Below are 21,830 nucleotides of genomic sequence, written 5' to 3'. Positions count from 1 at the left end.
CATCACACACTTGATCATATCACAACTTAACCTTTCCACTCAATAATCCAAATCCAATTGCTGAAGGATTGCACTCATGGTAGTATTTATATCTATGCAAAGTCATAAACAAGGGTCACACGACCTACTTACCCATGAGGTTAATCTTCCCTTACACGACCCAAATGGCTAGGTTAAGACCTTCTGTCATTCTCTTTGCCACCATATTCACTCAACATGAGTTAAATGTTTGGTAGAATATCAGGATATCTTCTCTCCAAATTATCAAGCATTCACCACACTTTCTTTACCATATAATCTTTCCTTGAGATTCTTCTCACAACACCCATATTTCATTCTCACAACATACTCATCATCATCATATCTATCCACCATAAACACACATATAAACATGTTCACAAATCATAAATATATGTATACACATCTCCATTAATCACCTTATAACAATCATCACATACTCAAGGTATTATAAGAGTAAAATCATTTATAATAATATGGAAATAATAATCACACAATAATACAATTTTCTTCATAGTAGTTTGATACACTCACTAGATACGGAAAACAGTCTAGAAACCCTCACCAACAGCTCTGAAAGGATCCAAAACCCCCAAAATGACTTAAAGAACATCCAAAACGCATGTTTGGAACCCCAAATTCGAGATTCCCCACAACTTAGTTATTGTTAGACAACTCCTCACCATATGACTCTTACCCATACGATCTCTTACAAGATGATCTCCTATCCCAAACGATCTCTTACCCAAACGACTCATTGTTAGACGATCCCTCACCAGAAAAATTTTACCCAAATGATCTCTTACCAGACGACACTTACTTAGACGATCTGTTACCAGACGATTCCTCACCAAGCAACTTTTACCCAAATGATCTATTATACCTAGACGATCTTTTACCAGATGATCCCTTACCCAGATGATCTCTTACCAGACGATTTATCAGATTTTTGTACAATAAGAAACCAACTAAGCCCCAAAACAATTCCCAAAACTACAGACTTTCCCTTAAACCATGATCTTAGAATCTTACTTGTTAAAACTTTCATTTTTATGCCTAAAACATATTAGCTCAAACTCACTAAATTTACATTTACAAATTCATCAATAAACAAATTTTAACAACGGCAAGCCAGACACCCAACATGCATCAATTTTCAATTCAATACACCACCTTTCTTATGCACCTAATGATACCAAATTTCACAATTTAATTAAAATTTGCAACTCAATCATCACATCATCATACAAACATTAAATATTACATGCATACCAAATCCAAACCAAACTAACTAACTTCCCTTACCTGGTTGACGCTCAAACGATTTTAAGAATTCTAAAATTCCTTCAACAACTCAAAGATCTCTATTTGCTCCTACAATTCATGATAATTTGATCATAATATACCCTCAGTGTCACTAATCAACAAAGAATCTTTAGAGAAGACTCAAACCCAAAAAAAAGTGAAGAAATTTAAGGAAGAATGGTAGAAACCAACTTACTCTATAACTGAAATCAATCAACTAGAAATGAAGATCCCGTCCCAAGGAACCCTCACTACTACAAAAAGGTACATAGATAGCGCTTTTTTTTATCATAGATAGCGCTATCTATGTGTGCGCTATCTATTGTCAGCCACCAATAGATAATGTAACACCCCTTACGGAGTGCCACTAGAAAATAACAAAATCCAAAATTTTACGCCAGTTTTTTTTTTAAAAAAAAAATTACATTGCAAAACTAAACCATCAAAAGTCTAAGCGTCTTACAACATAAGGTTAAAACCTTACAAATATCAAATTCATTATTCGAAGACATAAAATTACTTTAAAACATGATAAGTCCCCTATGGTTATTCCCATAACTCTCGTCATGCTACTTCATCTTTGTCTCATCTACAACGCCATCTACTCCCGTACAAGTACGATCACCGTAGCTGGAACCACAACCACAAAAGGAAAGGTTGAGTAACTAAGAACCTAACATAGCATATAATTTCAATATCAAAATATCACAACTTAGATTATCCTAGTCACAACCTTACATTACAACGCAATATTCAACTCATAACTCAGATCATCACCAATCAGACTATCAAAGTCACAATATTTATAACTCAGATCATCACCACTCAGATTATCAAAGTCACAATATTAATACCTCAAATCATCACCACTGAGACTATCAAAGTCATAATATTACAACACATCACAGTATTAAACTCACGACTCAATCATTTACTCAAGCTTTTGTTGTTTCCTTGAATTTTGTCGTACCAAACCTGTTTCGCAAAACAGGGCGATTCTAGTCGTCTTCCATCGCAACTTCAGACCTATCTCCCCGACTCCTCAAGGAATTACGAGTAAAAACTTCGATTAGGCGCACCCACCGAGCACTATACTCACACGAACCAAAGTCATTGGGCGAGACATCCAACCCTCTCTAGTCCCCGCGCACGAGGAAAGGGTGACACTCGAACCTCAGTCTCCGCAGAGACTCAACACAATATCGTATCGTAATACGAACACCATCGATTCGACAAAAATTCTAAGGAAATGACAAAACGCTTGCTCTCACAATTTTACCATCACAACCATCACCATCATATATAAAGTCAACTAAATTCATTGACTAATAAATAATTAAATAACTTAATTTAATTATTTATCCTACTGCCGTGCCCCTCTAAAATTACTAATTTCACACTTCCATTAACTAGAACAACATTTCTAGTGCACCCCCACTTTTTAATTAATACCCAACATCAAAGAAAAACATAATTCTAATACACCCTTTTTTTTTTCTTTAAACACACTCCTCTCATTCTCGTAATTCATTTTTTCCTCTTCCAACAATGGAAGAGAATTCTCAATACCCTCTTACCCACACTCTTGGTCAAAGAGTGTAGATAAGTGCTCCCAACGAGTAAAATTGAATGTTGTCCACACTGCCCTTTGTTTGTTATTTTACTCATAAATCTTTGTACATAACTCCAAATGAGTTGATTTCTTTTTTTATTGGAAACTAGACTCAAAAATATTTCTTTGGACACCAAACTCGAAATTTTTGGACAACAGGGCTAGCTGCAGTAAAATTATTAAAATCGGAAATTTAATCTTTGCTCTGGTATGCTTTGCTTTGACCTTTGATGACTATTTTGCTCATTACTCTCTCTACCGAACTCCAATTGAGTTGATTCTTGATTTTTTGGAAACTAGACTCAATTATCTTTCTTTGGATACAACACTCGAAATTTTTGGACTACAGGGCTAGCTGCAGTAAAATTATTAAAATTGGAAGTTTAATCACGCTCTGGTATGCTTTGTTTGACCTTTGATGACTATTTTGCTCATTACTCTCTCTACCGAACTCCAATTGAGTTGATTCTTGATTTTTTGGAAACTAGACTCAAATATCTTTCTTTAGACACAAAACTAGAAATTTTTGGACTACAGGGCTTGCTGCATTAAAATTATTAAAATTGGAAGTTTAATCACGCTCTGGTATGCTTTTCTTTGACCTTTGATGACTATTTTGCTCGTTACTCTCTCTACCAAACTCCAATTGAGTTGATTCTTGATTTGTTGGAAACTAGATTCAAATATCTTTCTTTGGACACAAAACTAGAAATTTTTGGACTACAGGGATAGCTGGAGTAAAATTATTAAAATTGGAAGTTTAATCACGCTCTGGTGTGCTTTGCTTTGACCTTTGATGACCATTTTGCTCATTACTCTCTCTACCGAACTCCAATTGAGTTGATTCTTGATTTGTTGGAAACTAGACTCAAATATTTTTCTTTGGACACAACACTCTGAAATTTTTGGACTAGGGTGACTCTTCGTTTCTCTCACCAACTTTGGACACAACACTCGAAATTTTATCCTTTTCAATTGATTTTAGTTTTAACTTTTTAGATTTTTATACATTCATATAGTGTTATTTCATTACCTTTTCTAGTTGCTCTTGTGAAACATATATATGGTCAGTTTAGATGAATGGGTACTAAAACTTTATAGTCTTGGAGATTATTATGTTTAACAATTGATCCTTTCATCCTGTCCTTCTTGAAGGTTGATAGATTGACTGCTAATTTGAGTTCCCTGTTGTTTGCGGGATATGGCAAATTGAATAGAGCAGAGAAAATTGAATGGAATAACCTGTAAAATGAACTGTATAGAAATTTGTTTTAATTTCTTTCGTTCATGATTGAATTTTTATGTTAACTTTTGGACATTTTGCCCATGCAGGGGATTCTCATATGTTCATGCTCTGTTTGTATCATTTGCGTCATTTTTCTTTCTGGTGTTATCAGACATCTTCAAAAAAAATTTATCCCTCTTACATATTTGATGGCAGCACCCTACCTTGTATTCTCAATCACGTCACTAAACTAGTTAGAAGAGCAATCCAAGAAGCTCACTCTCTGACTAAAAAGGAATATAGAGGTTCTAAATTGGAGGACGTTCTTCCTTCTATGACTTCTGATATTTACATTGTCAATTTTTATACAAAAAATGGAAAGATTGGCTTCATCAAAATGAAAAAATTAAACTAAATTGGCAATATCAGTAATAATAACGTGTTGGAGTGATAATAACATCTTAATAGCCGTTATCATCATTGCTAATTTCACATATATTTAATTTATGTTAGATAAATCATCACCTGAAAACTGAAGTAGGAAAGATATCAGGGGACGTTGTCACCATGCTCCTCAAGTATGTAACTAGTGTGAAGAATTAAATATTGGTGCTGGGAACTCTCAAGTTATGCAGAATAATATATTTCCTTCATCTTGTGTTTATTATTGGTCTATATTGTAGTGGAGATAGAGTATTGCCTTCTTGCTATGATATGTGGTGTCTTGTTGTCATGTAAAATTAATTTTTGATTTGTTAAAATAAGCGGTTAAGAATTTATAGACATGCTTATATGTATCACCACTTTACCATCCAAGGATCACTTTCTCAGTTTATATTGAGTAAAGCTGGAACCAATGATTTGTTCTTTTGTAAACACCATCATATTCTCCTTTCATTTCTTTTTATCTCGGGATGTATAGGTGTTGCTTGTGTTGGAATATTATTTACTTGTGCTGGTAAGCTTGTTTTAGAAATTAGTAGGGAAATTTATTTCTTCTTGAACAATACTAAAGTCAAAGTAGGAATCCCAGGGCCATCAGTATATTGTCACTGATGACAAAGAAAGACCAAATTCTGGTTAGTAACTTGCTAATCGATTCAAGTTTATATATCTTGATATTTAAGTGTTGTTTGATGAATCAGTCGTGGCCAATTTCCATGTGTTTTTATTATTATTATTTTATTTAAAATGTGGTTATGTATGATGTGAAGATAAATGTCTCATAATTTTTTCTAAAACATCATGGTAATTAACACCATGATATTGTGTAAGGTGAATGTAGTTATCTCTTAAAGTTTTGTAATTGGTTGAACGTATGGTTATTTATTGTTTTTTTTTTGTTGTAGAACTTGAGAGAAATCTTCTTGATGCACATGTAAATAACAGTTTAAAACTAGATGTATAACTTAGTCTTTCGTTATTGGTACATCTTATTAAGCATTAATGGTTAATCTGATATATACTTCAATGTTTTCAGGTATGTTTCTATTATAGAAAGTGAAGGACTTGAGATATCAATCACCACTTGATATATACTTCAATGTGCACAGGTTCTCCTGTTTAACCTTTTTTCTGTTGTTCGAAGAGCTGCTTGGCGTTGCGTTTGGTATACGATTCAGGTGCACCATTATCTCATTTTAATTCTACTACTGCCAAAACATTTATAAGCATTTCTTTTTTAAAATTTCACTTGCCAACACAGTTGAAGAGGTAAATTGTATTCTTTGTATGTTTCAGAGTATTGGTTTTTATCCTGAGTTAGATTTTTATTATTGTTTCTTAATTTTATTATTTTGATTTTGTTGTAGTCGTAAGACTTCTTTCAGACTTGAGTTTTTAAGATTTGAGACAAAGAGAGGTTCACATAATCAAAGAAGGAGTTTGATGCCCCTTGCTTTTAGACGAATAATTGGCAAATGTTCTGTTTCTTGTGCTAGGGAACAAGATTGACATCCACATACTGCATCAGGCAACAAGATTGACATCCATATACTGTATCAGAAGAAGAGTTACATTAGCATTTAAGTCTAATACAACTAGTGATGTTAGATGTCACGGTTTGTTTTTGTAGAAGTTCTCTTGTCAAGGGATATTTTCTTTTTGAAACACTTCATTTTGTTGTAGGGGCTATGTATAATTTTAAGGAACATAGTAACAAATCTAGTGATGTTTTCTTTTATATTTTTTCCAACTATTTTCTCTTGTCTCTTTAACTTCTGATATGATGATCTTGGTTGACAAATATTAAAATAGAGAAAAAAGTATCTAAATTAAAATTATCATAATTTGAACTTTTATATCAGTTAGGAACAATAACAGGTAAAAAAATTTTTTTTGGCATAGGTCTAGTGAATGCGGTTAGATCTTGCTAAAGAAAATACAAAAAAGATTTGAAAACTTGTGCTATATTTGGTGTCTATCTTGTAAGAATCATTGCAAAACCATAACTTTGTTGTATTTTGTTTGTCATCATAAAGTCTTTATGAATACCGAGATATTGATCCTATGTGTTACCATTTCTCTTGTAAAAGAAACACTTTTTTTTTCAGTTATGCAGTTATTAGTCTCAACTTATCAAGATAATGGGAAGCTAAAAAGAATATAAAACTGAATGAGAAAATATTTTAAAAAACTTAGCTTCTCATAAAATTAGCTTATTCTCTTAAAGGAAAATATTATAAACAATCATAAAGTAGATTTTGCATTTCTAAAAAGAATACAAAACTGAATGAGAAAATATTTTGAAAAACTTAGCTTCTCATAAAATTAGCTTATTCTTTTAAAAGAATAACTTAGGTTTTTCCTTGTGCACCTCAAAATTCTTGAGCATCTCCCCTTTTTAGAATATATTGAGGAATGGGGTGTCTTAGAATTTTATAGGTAGTAAATCCTCTGTTTTAGCTCCCTATGATTGTGAACAATTAAAAAGATTTTGTTTTTATGGCCTTTATTTTCTTGCATCCATAATTTTTCTTTAAGGACATTGTATATAGTAAACTAGTTAATATAACGCGTGAACTTAAAAGATTTTTTAAATGATCACAGGAGGAATGGTTACAAAGAGGGGCTCTTTTAGTTTGTTAGATTTTTGGAGGAATGATAATGAAGAATGGGTTGTTGAAAGTATGAGAGCAGTGTTAGAGGGAAGAGGAAAAAGGAATGGAGGTGAGGAGTTGTGGTTGAGAATAAGGTGTGAGAGGAGTTGTAGTTGAGTTAAATGAGGAGAGTGGATGATGTGCTTTCGGGTTTTTTAGATGGAAAAGGAAATTAGGAAAATCTTTGCATAGGGTACATTCCAGAGGGGGTTTCTTTTGTTGTATAGATATTTATGTATATGTTGGGTGTGGGTTCTACATAGGAAGGAAAAAGGGAAAAAGGGAAGAAGGTATTATTTATCATTGACTGCAAGGGTGGAAAACTCTCTGCTTGGAAGAATGTGTATTTTTTTTTACTAAAGTGGAGAAGATGTGTAGGGTCCACCACTATTTATTGGTTTTGGAAGGTTGTAGGCAGAGGAGTGAGTTCCCCATGGTTCTTGATTGGAAGAGTGAAAGCTATGTTTAATTTTCCCATATACATATGACTTATATATAAGGCACGAGTACTTATCAGGGGAAGAAGAGAAGAAATGTTAAATCATTGAATGGGGCGTTAATGTTGAGTGATAATTTAATACATAGAAAGGTGGAATATTTTACTTGGTTTTGACGTGTATTTGTCAGGGAAGGGAAGAAGTATGGATTAAACTGGTATGTATGTAAGTGTGGGGTCACGGGATTAGATTTTTGGGAGAGAAAGAGGTCCTCTGTGCTGAAATCACGTACCAGCATTGTTGGAAAAATATAAATACATAAATTTTCATTTACGGGTAGCGGAAAAAGTAGGAAGAAAGTGTTCTTATAATATGTATTGTATGATATTCGAGCCGAATGGTTGGTATTCAAGATCGATCAATCTATTTAGGTTTAACGCTTGTCAAATTAAGTTAAATGATATTAGATTACAATTGGATCAGCGTTTAAGTGATTGGGTTAATAGTTCAACAGAAAATAAAATAAATCAAAAATATCTCATTAAAAATATTTATAAAGTTGTTTATGAACAACCAACTGGATTTCTAACGTTTAAAGTAAGTTTGTTTTTATTTTATTAGGCTTGAATCAAATCTATGAGACAACTTATAAATACAGATCTAAGACTAAGAGTAAGGTACGTTCTATCTACATTTGATACCTAAAAACATTCAATTGTTGAATTATGAAATCTTAACTTATATTTTGGATTTTATAATTATAAACTATATTCATTTTATATAGTTTAGAACTATATTTTTTGAATAATCTAAAATGTAAATTATTATTTAAATAATAGTTATTTTCCATAACAATAAACATGTAACGCGATAGTATATTTTGAAATATTAATTTTCTCATTCATCTTTTCATTGTTCTTATTGTTGTCGGAATAGTTGTAGAAAGTTTTTTACTTCAGATTTTGTTGTTTAGTTTATAAAGCGTTTTTTTAGTCTTTTACTTAAAATGACTATCATTATTAATTATTTTAGATGATTTGAAGGATGAGAAACAGTAATACATTTCAAAATTTAATTATGTTTTCTTATATTATTTTTTAAATTAAAAAGTTAATACATATAATTGAAAATAAATCTAAAAATCATGAGTAATATTATAATTTATTTTGTGTTTAAATTTTTCAATATTAACACTAGAATTGATTTAATGAAAATAATCTAAATATTTTAGTTGACTCATTTTAAAGTTGATTTAGTCTATTAAATTAAAATTACTTAACGTCCATCTAGCGAAAATAATCTTTAATCAATATTATATAGTTTTTAAGTGTTTATGTGGTTTAAGTCGACTTATCTAACTCCATTTATTTTGATTGAAGCTACTCTAATAGTGTCCATACTTAACGTTGTCATTTTTGGAATGTAAAACCAACCCTTTTCTTTTGTTAGTGTTAACATTTTCAGTTTTGTGTAAACTTTTAGCTAACAACTTATTGTTTTCCTGTAGTGATTATAAAAATATTATTAAATTTTTTTAGCAATTTTTTAAATAAAATAAAACATTATAAAAATGTTATTAAACTATTTTTAGTAACAGCTTTTTTAATAGAAGTAACAATGTTACCAATTTATATTTAAAAATATTATTACATTATTTATTTTAGACAAAAATACAATATCTATAGGATTATACAAATAAAATTGCATTTAATAGATCGAAATTATGTTCATTAATAATTATTTCCATCATAATCAAAAGTAAAAGCGTAAAAATTAAACTTTATAATATAATATACTTAGTTGTCATCTCTTTTTTAATATATTTAGTTATCAAACTATATATTATTAATATATTTAATTATCAAATTATTGACTAATTTTTAGTGACATATTAATTTAATTTAATTAAGGTTGAATTAAGCTTAAATTTCATATTTTAAAATTAAAGATGTCAAAATAGATTGTAATATGAGTCAATACTGTTTACGAGGAATTTGAATCAGGTTAAATTAGAAAATTTTAGTTTTTTTAAATCAGGGCTAGAGTGAGTCCAACTTACATAACCCACAGGTTAAACATGTTTAAACTGAGTTGAAGGTGGGATGATCTAATCCACAAACAACACTTTATTAGTATTTTACTAATTTTTCATAAGTTTTAATTAAAATTATTTATAACTTCTAATTATATTATTTACAATTTGATTTTTTTAAGTACTAGAATCATGTTCAATAATATTTGAATAATTTAAATATTTAATTTATTTGTTTATCAAATTATATATGTTGATACTTTGTTTTTTAACTAGTATATATAGTGCAAAAACAATATATTATGTGTTTAATATCGAACCACTTAATAGCCAAAGTTAAAAATGACCGGTAGCATTTTTGTAAATAATTGTAATTATTAAACGTTGTTTAGAATTGTAATTCGACGTAAAATGATATAAAAAGGTCGAATGTCCAGTGTTAGACGTCAAAATGTTAGTAAATTCAATAAAAAATTGAGCGGGAGATTGAAAATTCATTCACTTTATCTTAGCGTGCGAAACCCTCTTCTCGGCTCAAACTTTTCTCCAGCGAAATTTGATGACCATCACATGTAATATTTTTTTCATTTGATACAAATGCATGTTAATTAACTATTTTATGTATGATTTTCGTTTGTTTTCACCGATTATTTATTTTCGTGTTCTTGTCCTTCATAGGTGCATTCTGCTTTCTCTCTCACTGGTGGCAACACTTTATTCTAATGAACTCATCTTTTCGAAGGTTAGTTTTCGTTTACGTTTTTGTTTTGAAGAACTTATTTGTTAAATTTATTTATTAATTTTTTTTGAACTTGTTTGTTGTTATTATTTGGTTGAACTTGTTTGTTGTTATTTGATTGAACTTATTTGTTGTTTGTTATTGTTCTTTGTTGTTGATCCTATATTACTGACCATAGTTCATGCTTTATAAAATACCAAAAACTGAAATTTCTTGTTTTTCTGCTTTTCAGGTCTGGTAGAGTTGTAAAAAAGGATCACAATCCATTAAAAATATAAAAAAATTGATTAACGTCATATATAGACAAAATTCGACGTTAAATTAACATCTTCCGATATAACGTCTCCCGATATCGAATTCGACGTGAAAGGCAAAAAATATTTGACTTTGTACGTTGTTTTTGTACTAGATATCTTTATAATAATATTTGGAGAATTAGATAAAACTTTGATTCCACTATTATAAACAAAATGAATCGACTTAATCAATTTTTATTGTACTATAATAAAATTATAAAATAAATTACAAAAACAAAATATTCGTAAGTAAGCAACTCATTAACATACCAACTCGTAATGAGTTGAACCGGATTACAAAATTTTTGACTCACCAAAAAGTGAGTCGGATTTAGTTAATCTATTTTAGCTCAACTCATGGTGAGCCAGTCCTATGAGTCGAGTTCTCTTTGATAATCCTACTCTTAAGATAATATTAGAGTCATCTAAAATCTATCTTATTAAGACTTATTTTTTGTTAGGTTTATGTGTCATATACTATGGGATGATCATTAATTTCTAGTCTTATACTCGATATGTATATATTTTTGCTTGACAGGATATTGGAGATGTCTCACCTTCAATTAAACTTAAAATCTCTTTATTAAGAACCAATAAAAGCTAACTAAGATGATACTTTTTTATTCTCCTTCATAGTCCCATCATCCCTTTTTATCCTTTTACATTCAAATTAAATTAGGATCATTCATAGCCAAATAAAAAAAAATAACAATTAACCACATATATACAAGATGTTATCGAGCTGAGATGCCATTTCAAGTAGAAAAAATCATCTTGGCCTTGATTAAGAACATGATTTAGATAATCAGAAGATTAAACACCCTAAATAGAACATTACATAGGTGACCCAAGATTATGCCTAATGAAAATCAATTGAGGAAAAAACATGTAACATATGTAAAAGAAGACATCAAACTATCTATGATCTTCTGATAGATGAATAGGGAATTAAGATTTCTAAAGAGAAGGTAGAAACAAATTTTAAAGAAGGGAGTTTTAGAGAGATAAAACTTCTTACATAATGAAACTCTTGATTAAAAAATTATATTTATACTGTTGATATTTTTGAAATAAAATAATGAAGTATCATTATTTAAAACACTCTACCACATCTAATATTCAATTTTTTAGGGTTTTGAAAATTATATTTTTACATTATTTCTAACAACAAAAATTTTCGTACTAAAAAATTCACTCACCAGGTATAAAGAAAAGATGCTTCCCACATCCCTTCTTATAACAATCACCTAAATGTGACCGAGATACTACTCCAAAACAACATGACGAACTAAAAACATTGTCTCTGCGTTAAATGCTCTAGTGTTCGATATTGTCAATTGATTTAGCCATTTAAAAAATGTGGATGATTGGTTAAATGAAACACAAGCATAAAATAAGACGCGATTTAATTTTACTATTAAATTGTCTAATTATTTCTTAAAATTTAATTTATTACCTAAAGTAAAATTATAAAATTAGTTGTTCTATATATCACATTTTTTAATTATGATAAAAAGATTATTTTTTATGAACACGTGTTATTTTTTTAAATTTCATTAATTAAGAGGTTTTGTTTTGTAACCTCCTCATGTTTGTTTTGTTTTTTTTTGTCTAAATTTTGTTTATCGATTTTATCCTTATTAATATAAATTATTTTATCGTAGATAATTGTTATTTATTTTGTAAATAATATTTTATTAAAAATAGTTATATATATATATATACTTGAAGTATGAATACAATGTATAATATTTTATTGTATTAAAATGAAATATGTATAATATATTATGAAATATGATCCGTGTACAAAATTAAAACAACATGAATTTAACCTTAAAGTTTTTAAATAAAAGTACATGCGCATATAGAAAACTTAAAAGGCAATGATACATTGAAATGTATTAACATATGGAATTATAAAAAAAATGAAGTTAAACTTAAAATATTATAAATAAAACTAACTTGTACATATGAATAATTAGATTAAAGTAAAATGCAAATATTGTAAAATGTAATCTCTAAAAAGAATAGGAGTAATATGAAATTGAGGTAAAAAATTTTAAACAGAAAATCTTGTTTTTCATTGCACATGTTATTTAAAATGTAAATAGTAAAATACTTTGTGACATTTCCTGCTATGCGGTTGGTGAATAATTTAATCATAAAATTTTCCTTAAAAAAATAATTTTGATAAAAAAGAAGTATTAATTAAATAATGTAAACAAATTTGAATTTAATTTGAGCATGAATGTAACTGGGGCTTATGTTTCACTATTAAATAGGAATGATAATGTAAGATCATTCCAAATAAAAATTACCTTATTTTATTGTTTAAGTTAAGCAAAACATTTTTTTAATCTTGGGAGAAGAACCCTGTGACTGTAAATTTGGAATCACCTCAGAAATCACCTCCTCCACCACCTCCACGAAGTGTTCCTACTCACAAAAGGGGGACAAAAAAATTAGACGGATTCAGGTTCATTACTAAGTAAAAAATATATGACCTTCCGTAAGTCTATCAATCCAACTTTTGGTTACGCAGATTATAAATTTTAACCTGTTTTATTATGATGAGTCAACCCGGCCTAATCTATTTTTAAGAAACTAATGACAAACCGTTTTGTCATCTAATTTTACCATAGCATTCCTTTATTTATTAACAACAATTAACAAATGTGAAACAATAACTACATATTTGTTTAGATTAAAAAATTATTTATACGAATTTCAATACAAATTAGCTAAAAAAACAAAACTTATTTATCGAATAAAAGTACATTTTAAAACTTCTCTCAGTTGAATCCAATCACATAGAATGTAAATTGTTGAAATATTTAACCATTTCCCTACCCGCCTCCACCAACGCGGGGTTCCAGCACCAATGACATGTCACTCCTACCATGAAAACCCAAAAAAACCCTACAGAAAAGAAAAAGAAAAAAAGAAAAGAAAAGAAAAAAAAGTAGCGTATTCCATTCTATTCTATTCCATTCGAAACTCGCACTGGCTTCGCTCCCCCTCTTTTCTCTCCCTGCTGCCTTCCTCTGCCCACTACGATATCAAACGAGAAAATCTATAATACGATATTCGATTTGTGTTTGATATGAGTGAAATCAAACTAAGATATTAATGTTGCAACTGCCAAGATAATTCTCCAGCAATGTTTGAAGGATTGGTTCATCAGTTGCTTCTGGGTTACCTGGGACGATATTTCAAAGATATCCAGAAAGAGCAACTGAAGATTAGGCTCGGTACGTGATTTACTCCTTGTGCTTCTTCAGTAATTATATTTCCTATTGTTTTGATACTAACCTTTTAGGAGTATGTTGGTGCGTGTTAGAATTACCCTAGTGTTTACGTTGACGCCATTGCTGCTGCCCCTCATTCTTGTGAACTTGATTTCAGTGGAAACTCAGTTTGGACTTCCAATAATATTTATTTGGTCCTCTAACAATATTTTCAACAAAATATTGCCTCAGTGTATAACTTTGACACCAAATTGCCCTTTTGAAAAGCTGAATTTCTGTTTTTAAGGTTGTTGAAGGACCTCTTTGATTTTAAAAATTGGTACTGATGAGTCTTTATGATGCGCTGAGCTGTTCAAACTGATAGGAGTTGTATCTTTGAAAGGCCAAAATGGAGGTTTAGTTGTTGATTCTGTCAGTCTGTGAATCAAAGTTAGCGCTATTGCATAGTGCCAGTCTCTCAGTGGCGAAAGGATGTAAACTTTCCTATATGTAAATGCTTTTTTGTGAGATTTTTCAACTTCACAGGCATTTTGAATTTCAGTAGTTATGCATGTTTGATTAAGGAGAAAGGTCAGCGTACTTACGGTGCATGAATATTTGCATCTTGATACGAATCAACTATTCATCACCTTTTCTTTTTTACTTTTCGTTCAGCTATTCTCATGAAAGAAATTGAATAGTCATGTAAACTTAAATTGTTAAATGAAAAGGAATTGAAGGAGCACAATTAAATTTTAATTAGTCCACTTTCCACTACTTCATTTGTCACTCATTCGTTCATTCAATTGGTGCACTTTATTTGGCTGTTAATTGCTTCGTTTCCATTCTTTCAAAATAGAGGATATAACAACTCAGATATAGCTAATAATTTTGTTTTATGAGACTTAAGTTTAAGTATTTTCCATTTATTTATAGTCTAAAATTATTACATCGAACACTGTATCATCTAAATAATATACTTGAAGTTGGTTTTTGTTGTCATTCGTCTTATGATTGAATACAAATTATGATACATAATGTAAAAAATTAGCATGGGGATTCACAGTTTGATAACTAAGATTGTCTAAATGCATGATGTGCTTCCATTTGGCTATACTATTTCATTTTACTAATCCTTTTAATCATAAATGCTTGCACTTTAAATTAAGAATTTTGGAGAACTGATTTGAGCTGACATTTATTATTGCTCAGAGGAAGTACTACTGGAGAATGTAGAGCTGATACTTGATGCATTTGATTATCTCCAGCTTCCCTTTGCACTAAAACAAGGTATAGCAAACTCATCCTTCTACAAATATATAATAAACAAATGCAGCTCATTTCCATAAAAAATCTGGACCTGTTTTACTATTCCATTATCTTTGTCTTCTATTTATAATTATGCGGTTCTGTTTTTTATTTTTTCTGATAAAGTGGTTGATTGAAATAAGTGGGTAGGAAAATCCTTGTCGGAACTATTTTTCTTTCCTAACATAGCTTGAAAATTTGGCTAGGTCGAGTTGGAAAGTTAAGCATAAAAATTCCATGGAAAAAGCCTTGGGACCCCATTATAATAATTTTAGAGGATGTCTTTATTTCTGCATCACAGCGAGGTGATCAAGAGGTACGTCTTAATTCCAGCATTCTGTGTTCAAGCTTCTTTTTTCAAAAGCAACCTATAACCAATGACTTGTAACCATTAATGAAAAAAACATAGTAAAGGAATTTTTGATTATTAGTTGTCATTTGTAGCCAAACATTTTGTTATATACTTTATTTATTGTAGTCTTTATTAGCTATTCTATGCTGTTGTAATAGTGGAGTGCTGATGCTGTTGAAAAAAGAGAATTTGCTGGAAAAAAGGCGAAGCTAGCAGCAGCAGAGTTGGGAAAATTGTCCAGACGTGTGTGCGGTAAGCCATTTAACTACGATTTGAAGCATTTATGTTCAAATATATTTTATTTATTTTCTATGTAAGAAGGCAAACTATTTCTCAGGCTCCAATAAGGATTTGGATTGTATCAAACCTTGATTTGAGAGATAGGGAATTTATTTGTAAGTTGAATGGAAGGCCTCAAGAAGTGTTTGCGGCTTTTTCCAAAGAAGTAAAAAATGAAATTTTCTTCTGTATGATATCAATTCTTAAGGTCTAACTTCTTGATAAGCTCTTTCTCCCTCTGCCTGTGGCTACACTGCCTTTACATATATTGAAGCCTAATTTTTTATCTGTTGGGATTTTTTTTTTCATATTCATTACATAACATAAGTTCGGTTGAGCCTTTGAGACCTGACTCATGGGTTCATATCCTGTAAACAACCTTTCTGCTTCTTGGGCTAAGGTTACGTATATCTACCATTGTGCTCGTTTTTATTGTTTACTTAATAAATAACAATTAACATTGACATCCTTTTCCATTTTTCCGTGGTAAGTTTCCTTCTTAATTCCAACATATCTTACTAATGAATATTTTTAAGGACTTTTATTAAGCTTAGGTTCTCATGTTAGTGAATGAATTTCAATTTCTTCATTTATACAAAAATCATCTTGGGCTTTCAAAAATATTTGAGCTGAACTAAATGAATTCTGAATTTACTTGTATTAAAAAACTGAATTGTTTAAAATAACTAAATGGAATTGTTATACTAGTTTGATTTTTAACGATTAAATTGTTCCTAAATAGAACTGTTTGAACTAAATTGGACTGTAACTTATGAGATTGGAAAATCTATTCTAAATTAAGATGTGCATTGGTAATAATTCAAACAATTCAGATAGTTCAAGCAATTCTAAAACAATTTAGAATAATTTAATTTGATTCAATTCACTCAAACCATGATGTTATTACCATTATACTATTTAGTTCAGTTCTGTTGATTCCTCTTTAAAATTCAATTTCAGAATAATTCAATTCATGCATTTGCTTAGCCCTAAACTTAGCAGGGAGGGATGCGTAGTGATCAATTGATAGAATGGAGAATAAGGAGAGGGCGTTGAGAGTGTACTGTTGAAGGAAAAGTAGAAATTAATGTAGTTGAGTTGTTTGGTAGCTGTAGGACAGCTGTTTCAGTTGGGAACAGAGGTTGCAGTTAGGGGAACACCTGTTGTGGTTAGTGGGACAGTCCTAGTGGAAAACCTTTATATTCAGTTGTTTGAAGGGGAGAGAAATTGTAGGTTTTTTAGAACATGGTAAGCCCTGTGAGAAAGGAAGTAATTTCCTTTGTTTTTCTTGTATGTTTGGAAGATTACGGAGAAATAATATTTCTTACAAAAAATTGTTTTGTTTTGTTTTTTTTTCTTTTTTCATTTCTTTCGTGTTTCACACCTTCAATTGAAGGTTTCCTATCACTAATACATATGTTATATAGACAAGATTGAGACCATGAATTTTTATTATTTATTGGCTAATCTGTTTGTGTGGTTTTCAATCCCGATAAAACAATGATTTGGGAGCAAATGTTTTTCTGTTGTTGCATATTTTGCTACAGAGGATACTAGGATACAGTATCCTCCATTGGTTTTTTACTTTCCTCTCTTCTTTCTAACAAACATTTGAGAATTTAATAATCTTCCACACGATTAAATTTCAACTTTTGACCTGTTTTCTTGTGCTAATCCATGATCTGGTCAACCTAATATTTGGGTGAAGTATTTGTATATTTGGATTTTATTAATAGTTTTTTTTCTGCAGGTAGTCAAGCTGGACAATCGTTCATTTCTCATGTCACTACAAAGGTACCATATTTCTTTTTTCTCTAGGTATTATTGTTGTTTCTGCCTAGGCTAGTCTGTTCATATCAATCTAGTCTAGTTTGTCCTAGGTGTCAAGGACCAAGCTCCTGTAAGGTTGTGTTATTTAGTACATGCCAGGAATGATTTTCATTTGTAATGTGCCCCTCATTCAATTTTCTTAAAGTGTGGATAGAGCATTTTTTGAACCATTGGGCCAACCAGTCAAACTAGGAACCAGTTTGGTTATGCCCTCGACAGTTGGCTATTGCGAAGGAGTGTTGGTGGCAGCAATTGGAGTTTTGGTTAAGTTGATGGGAGCTTCAATGATGTCAGACGTAATGTGAGCTTCAACGACAAGGATGGTAATGGGAGAATTAACAATAATGATGGGAGTGTTTGGAGAGTAATGGGAGGGTCAGTGAGGGTGATATGAGTGTTGACGATGGCCTGCGACAGTGATATAAGGGTTGTTGGTGGCCATCAGTGGCAACTGGAGAGCAATGGTGGATGTTGCGGTTGTGTTTGCAGAGATGTAGATACAGTTCTGATTCACGTTTATGATCCCTATCAGAAATAGGCTTGTGTTTTTTAAACTCTAAAGTTGGGTAAATGAACCAACCCGAAAAGCCGAATATGATTTGATTATTTATTTCTGTGTTAAAAAAACCAAGTCCACACAGACTCAGTTCATTATCAATTTGACTGACAATCATCCAATTTTGCAAGCAAAATCATGATCTAGCGACAGTTTGCGAAATCTCTGTATTGGCCCCCAAGTTTGCTCGCTTGGTCACCAAAACTCCCAATATCATGCCAGTTTAGGAGTATACTTGCGAATTTGACAACATTGGTTTAACCATTAAACCTTGATCTAGTGCCTTTACCAGTAAAATTTCTGGTTTATTTTTCAAAATATTGGAATAGAGAATATGTATATATATGTAGAATCATATCTGTTTTTAAACTTGATTTTTTAAGAATAATGTAGGTAGCAAGAACCAAAATACTTGGTCACATGATGTACCATGTCAATGACTACCTCTATTTGAAGCACTGTTGTTGCTAGGAAAGGGCGTAGGAATGGTTTCTAAGTTTTTCTTCTAGTATTAATAAACTTCTTATGGCTGTATTGGCTAAGACTTCTGTTTTACTTTTTTTTTTGTTGTATGCATGGTTGATTCCATTTTTTAAGTTTCTTTTTCTGGAACTTGGTACTGAATAATTTAAAAAAAACAAAGGAAGAAGAAAGAGTACAATTCAAATTTATATGAAGATTTGTGCCATGATAGTTGCTATTGAGTTCTGCTTTTGTGGTTTTCTGTTGTGGAAGATATTTTATTCTCCTATTTGTGTAATATTTTATATCTCTTCTTATCAAGCATCTTTTTCTATCTAATAAGACACTCATACTTGGTGCGACTAATGTTCTATGCTGATATTGTTTATGCCTTATTGCTTTTCTTTCAGATCCTTGACAGCATTCAAGTAGACATAAGGAATTTTCACGTATTATACAGTGATATGCAGAATGATATGGTATGTTTATGTTGCAAATATTCCCTTTCAGACCCAGGTCTTGCATGTTGCTTTCAAATCTACATATTTTAAGGATTTGCTTGACTGACAGTTGTTTATTTTTAATGCTTTTCAGGGGCATGTTATGTTTGGTTTAAAGTTTACTAGCTTGACCATGAAGCAAAATCTTATTGGGTAATGCTCTTTTATTTTCGTCTTACTTTTATAATTAGACCTTTTCTTTTTTTGAAGATTTGTAGACAGGTTTTTTCTGGATCTATTTCGGGGCTGTGGAATATTTAGTCTTAATGTTTTCATGATTGTATTCTCGAGTTTGTCATGATATCTCTGGAATATTTGGTTTGAAAGTTGGCTTCATTTATGGTGCCGTACAAAATATACAAGAGAAATTACGGGATATAAATAATTCTGTGTTTTGTACATGTGAGTATTGTTATTTATAATGGAAAAGAGATACTCTTGATAAACATGTAGAACTATATTTATTTCAATACTTATTATTACAACATACTAATGTATTTATAGGAGTAAAAGTTAGGCACCTCCTTAAGTTAGGCACCTCTAAGTTAGGCACCTCCTATGTTAGGCACCCCTAAGTTAGGCACCTCATACCTAAATAATTATAGAAAAATACTTAGTAAGTTTTTCTCTAATTACAACACTCCCCCTCAAGTTGGTAAATGAATATCAATCATTCCCAACTTGCTTACAAGATCTTGAAATCTTCCCTGAGGTAGCCCTTTTGTAAAAATATCTGCTAGCTGAAGACCTGTTGGAACATGAGTTGTAATCATAAAGCCTCTGTCTAGATTATCTTTTATAAAGTGTCTGTCAATCTCAATGTGCTTTGTCCTGTCATGTTGTACTGGATTATGAGCAATGCTTATGGCAGACTTATTGTCACAGTATAGTTGCACAGGACTGTCTATCTTAATTTTAAGATCATCCAAAATGATTTTCATCCAAAGTCCTTCACACATTCCTTGAGCAAGGGCTCGAAATTCAGCTTCTGCACTAGAGCGAGATACTCTGTCTTGCTTTTTGCTCCTCCATGTTACCAGACTATTTCCAAGAAACATACAATACCCAGAAGTAGATTTTCTATCAGTAATAGACCCTGCATAATCAGCATCAGTATATATTTTCATACCTAATGTGTCTTCCCTTTTAAACAACAATCCCTTCCCTGGACTTGACTTCAAGTACTGGAGAATTTTATCAACTGCTTGCATGTGTCTATTTCTTGGATCATGCATGAATTGGCTTACTACACTAACAGCATAGGCAATGTCTGGTCTTGTGTGTGATAGATAGATTAGTTTTCCTACTAATCTTTGATACTGGGTCTTCTCTACAGGAGTACTTTCTTCACTTCCAATTCTATGATTCTGTTCTATAGGAATTGTTGAAGTTCGACATCCCAGTTTTCCCGTTTCTTTGAGGAGATCAAGTACATATTTCCTTTGGGAGATGAATATTCCTTCCTTGGAGTAAGCAACCTCTATTCCAAGAAAGTATTTAAGTTTTCCTAGGTCTTTCATTTCAAATTGAGCTGCCAGTTTTTCTTTTAATGCCAACTTTTCTGCTTCGTCATCTCCTGCAATAATCATGTCATCCACATAGACAAGCAATAGGGTGAGTTTACCTGTAGATGAATGTTTTATGAACAGAGTGTGGTCTCCTTGGCTTTGTCTGTATCCCAAGGAAATCATTGCTTTTGTAAATCTTCCAAACCATGCTCTAGGGGATTGCTTAAGACCATACAATGCTTTCTTTAGGAGACAAACCTTGTTTCGTTCATTTTTCACTTCAAACCCTGGGGGAATATCCATGTAAACTTCCTCTTCCAGATCTCCGTGAAGAAAGGCATTCTTTACATCCAACTGGTGTAAGTCCCATCTAAAATGAGCCGCCAAAGCAAGAATAACTCGAACTGTATTCATCTTTGCCACAGGAGCAAATGTCTCCTCATAGTCAATCCCATAGGTTTGAGTATAGCCTTTTGCCACCAGTCTCGCTTTATATCTTTCTATTGTTCCATCCGCCTTATGTTTCACTGTGAATAGCCATCTACATCCTACTGCCTTCTTGTCTCTTGGCTTGTCAACAATTTCCCAAGTTGAATTTCTTTCTAATGCATTCATCTCTTCTTTCATGGCTTGAGTCCAATGTTCAAGTTTCATGGCTTCTTGGATTGAGGTAGGAATTCTTGTTGTATCAATGGCAGCAATAAAACTTCTATGCTTATCAGAGAGATTGTTAGTGCAAACATGTTGAGAAATGGGATATTTAGCACATGATCTCCTTTCTTTTCTCAATGCAATGGGCAAGTCATCAGTAATACTTACCTCTTCGATGTTGTCTTCAGGGATTCTCACCTCCGGATTAGACAATTTTTCTTGCTCTAGAGTCGAAGTGGGCTGTTTTCTTCTTTCATATTTTTGACCAAAAAATTTGTCTTCTTCTTCATCCTTATTATAGATCCTGATAGTTTCATTGCTCAGGTCTTGGGCATCCTGCGAAGATTGACATGGTAATGACAAGAAGGAGAGTTCATCCATTTCAAGTGTTTTCT

At 31.4% G+C, this 21,830-nt stretch overlaps 1 protein-coding gene across 1 annotated transcript in view; it reads left to right on the top strand.

Moving 5' to 3' along the window:
- The first annotated feature begins 13,625 nt into the window (after positions 1-13,625).
- LOC108341238 (uncharacterized) overlaps positions 13,626-21,830 on the top strand; it is a 68,096-nt gene continuing 59,891 nt past the window's right edge. The window contains exons 1-7 of the mRNA XM_017578934.2: positions 13,626-14,013; positions 15,202-15,279; positions 15,504-15,613; positions 15,808-15,901; positions 17,679-17,722; positions 19,187-19,255; positions 19,371-19,429. Coding sequence (XP_017434423.1) covers positions 13,923-14,013; positions 15,202-15,279; positions 15,504-15,613; positions 15,808-15,901; positions 17,679-17,722; positions 19,187-19,255; positions 19,371-19,429 — 545 coding nt within the window. The 5' untranslated portion in view covers positions 13,626-13,922. The remainder of the gene's footprint in view (positions 14,014-15,201; positions 15,280-15,503; positions 15,614-15,807; positions 15,902-17,678; positions 17,723-19,186; positions 19,256-19,370; positions 19,430-21,830) is intronic.

The sequence above is a fragment of the Vigna angularis genome, chromosome 1, assembly GCF_016808095.1.
Source record: "Vigna angularis cultivar LongXiaoDou No.4 chromosome 1, ASM1680809v1, whole genome shotgun sequence".
Taxonomy (NCBI): Eukaryota; Viridiplantae; Streptophyta; class Magnoliopsida; order Fabales; family Fabaceae; genus Vigna; species Vigna angularis.
The sequence above is the reverse complement of the archived record's forward strand: the minus strand, read 5'-3'. Positions and strand labels throughout refer to the sequence as shown.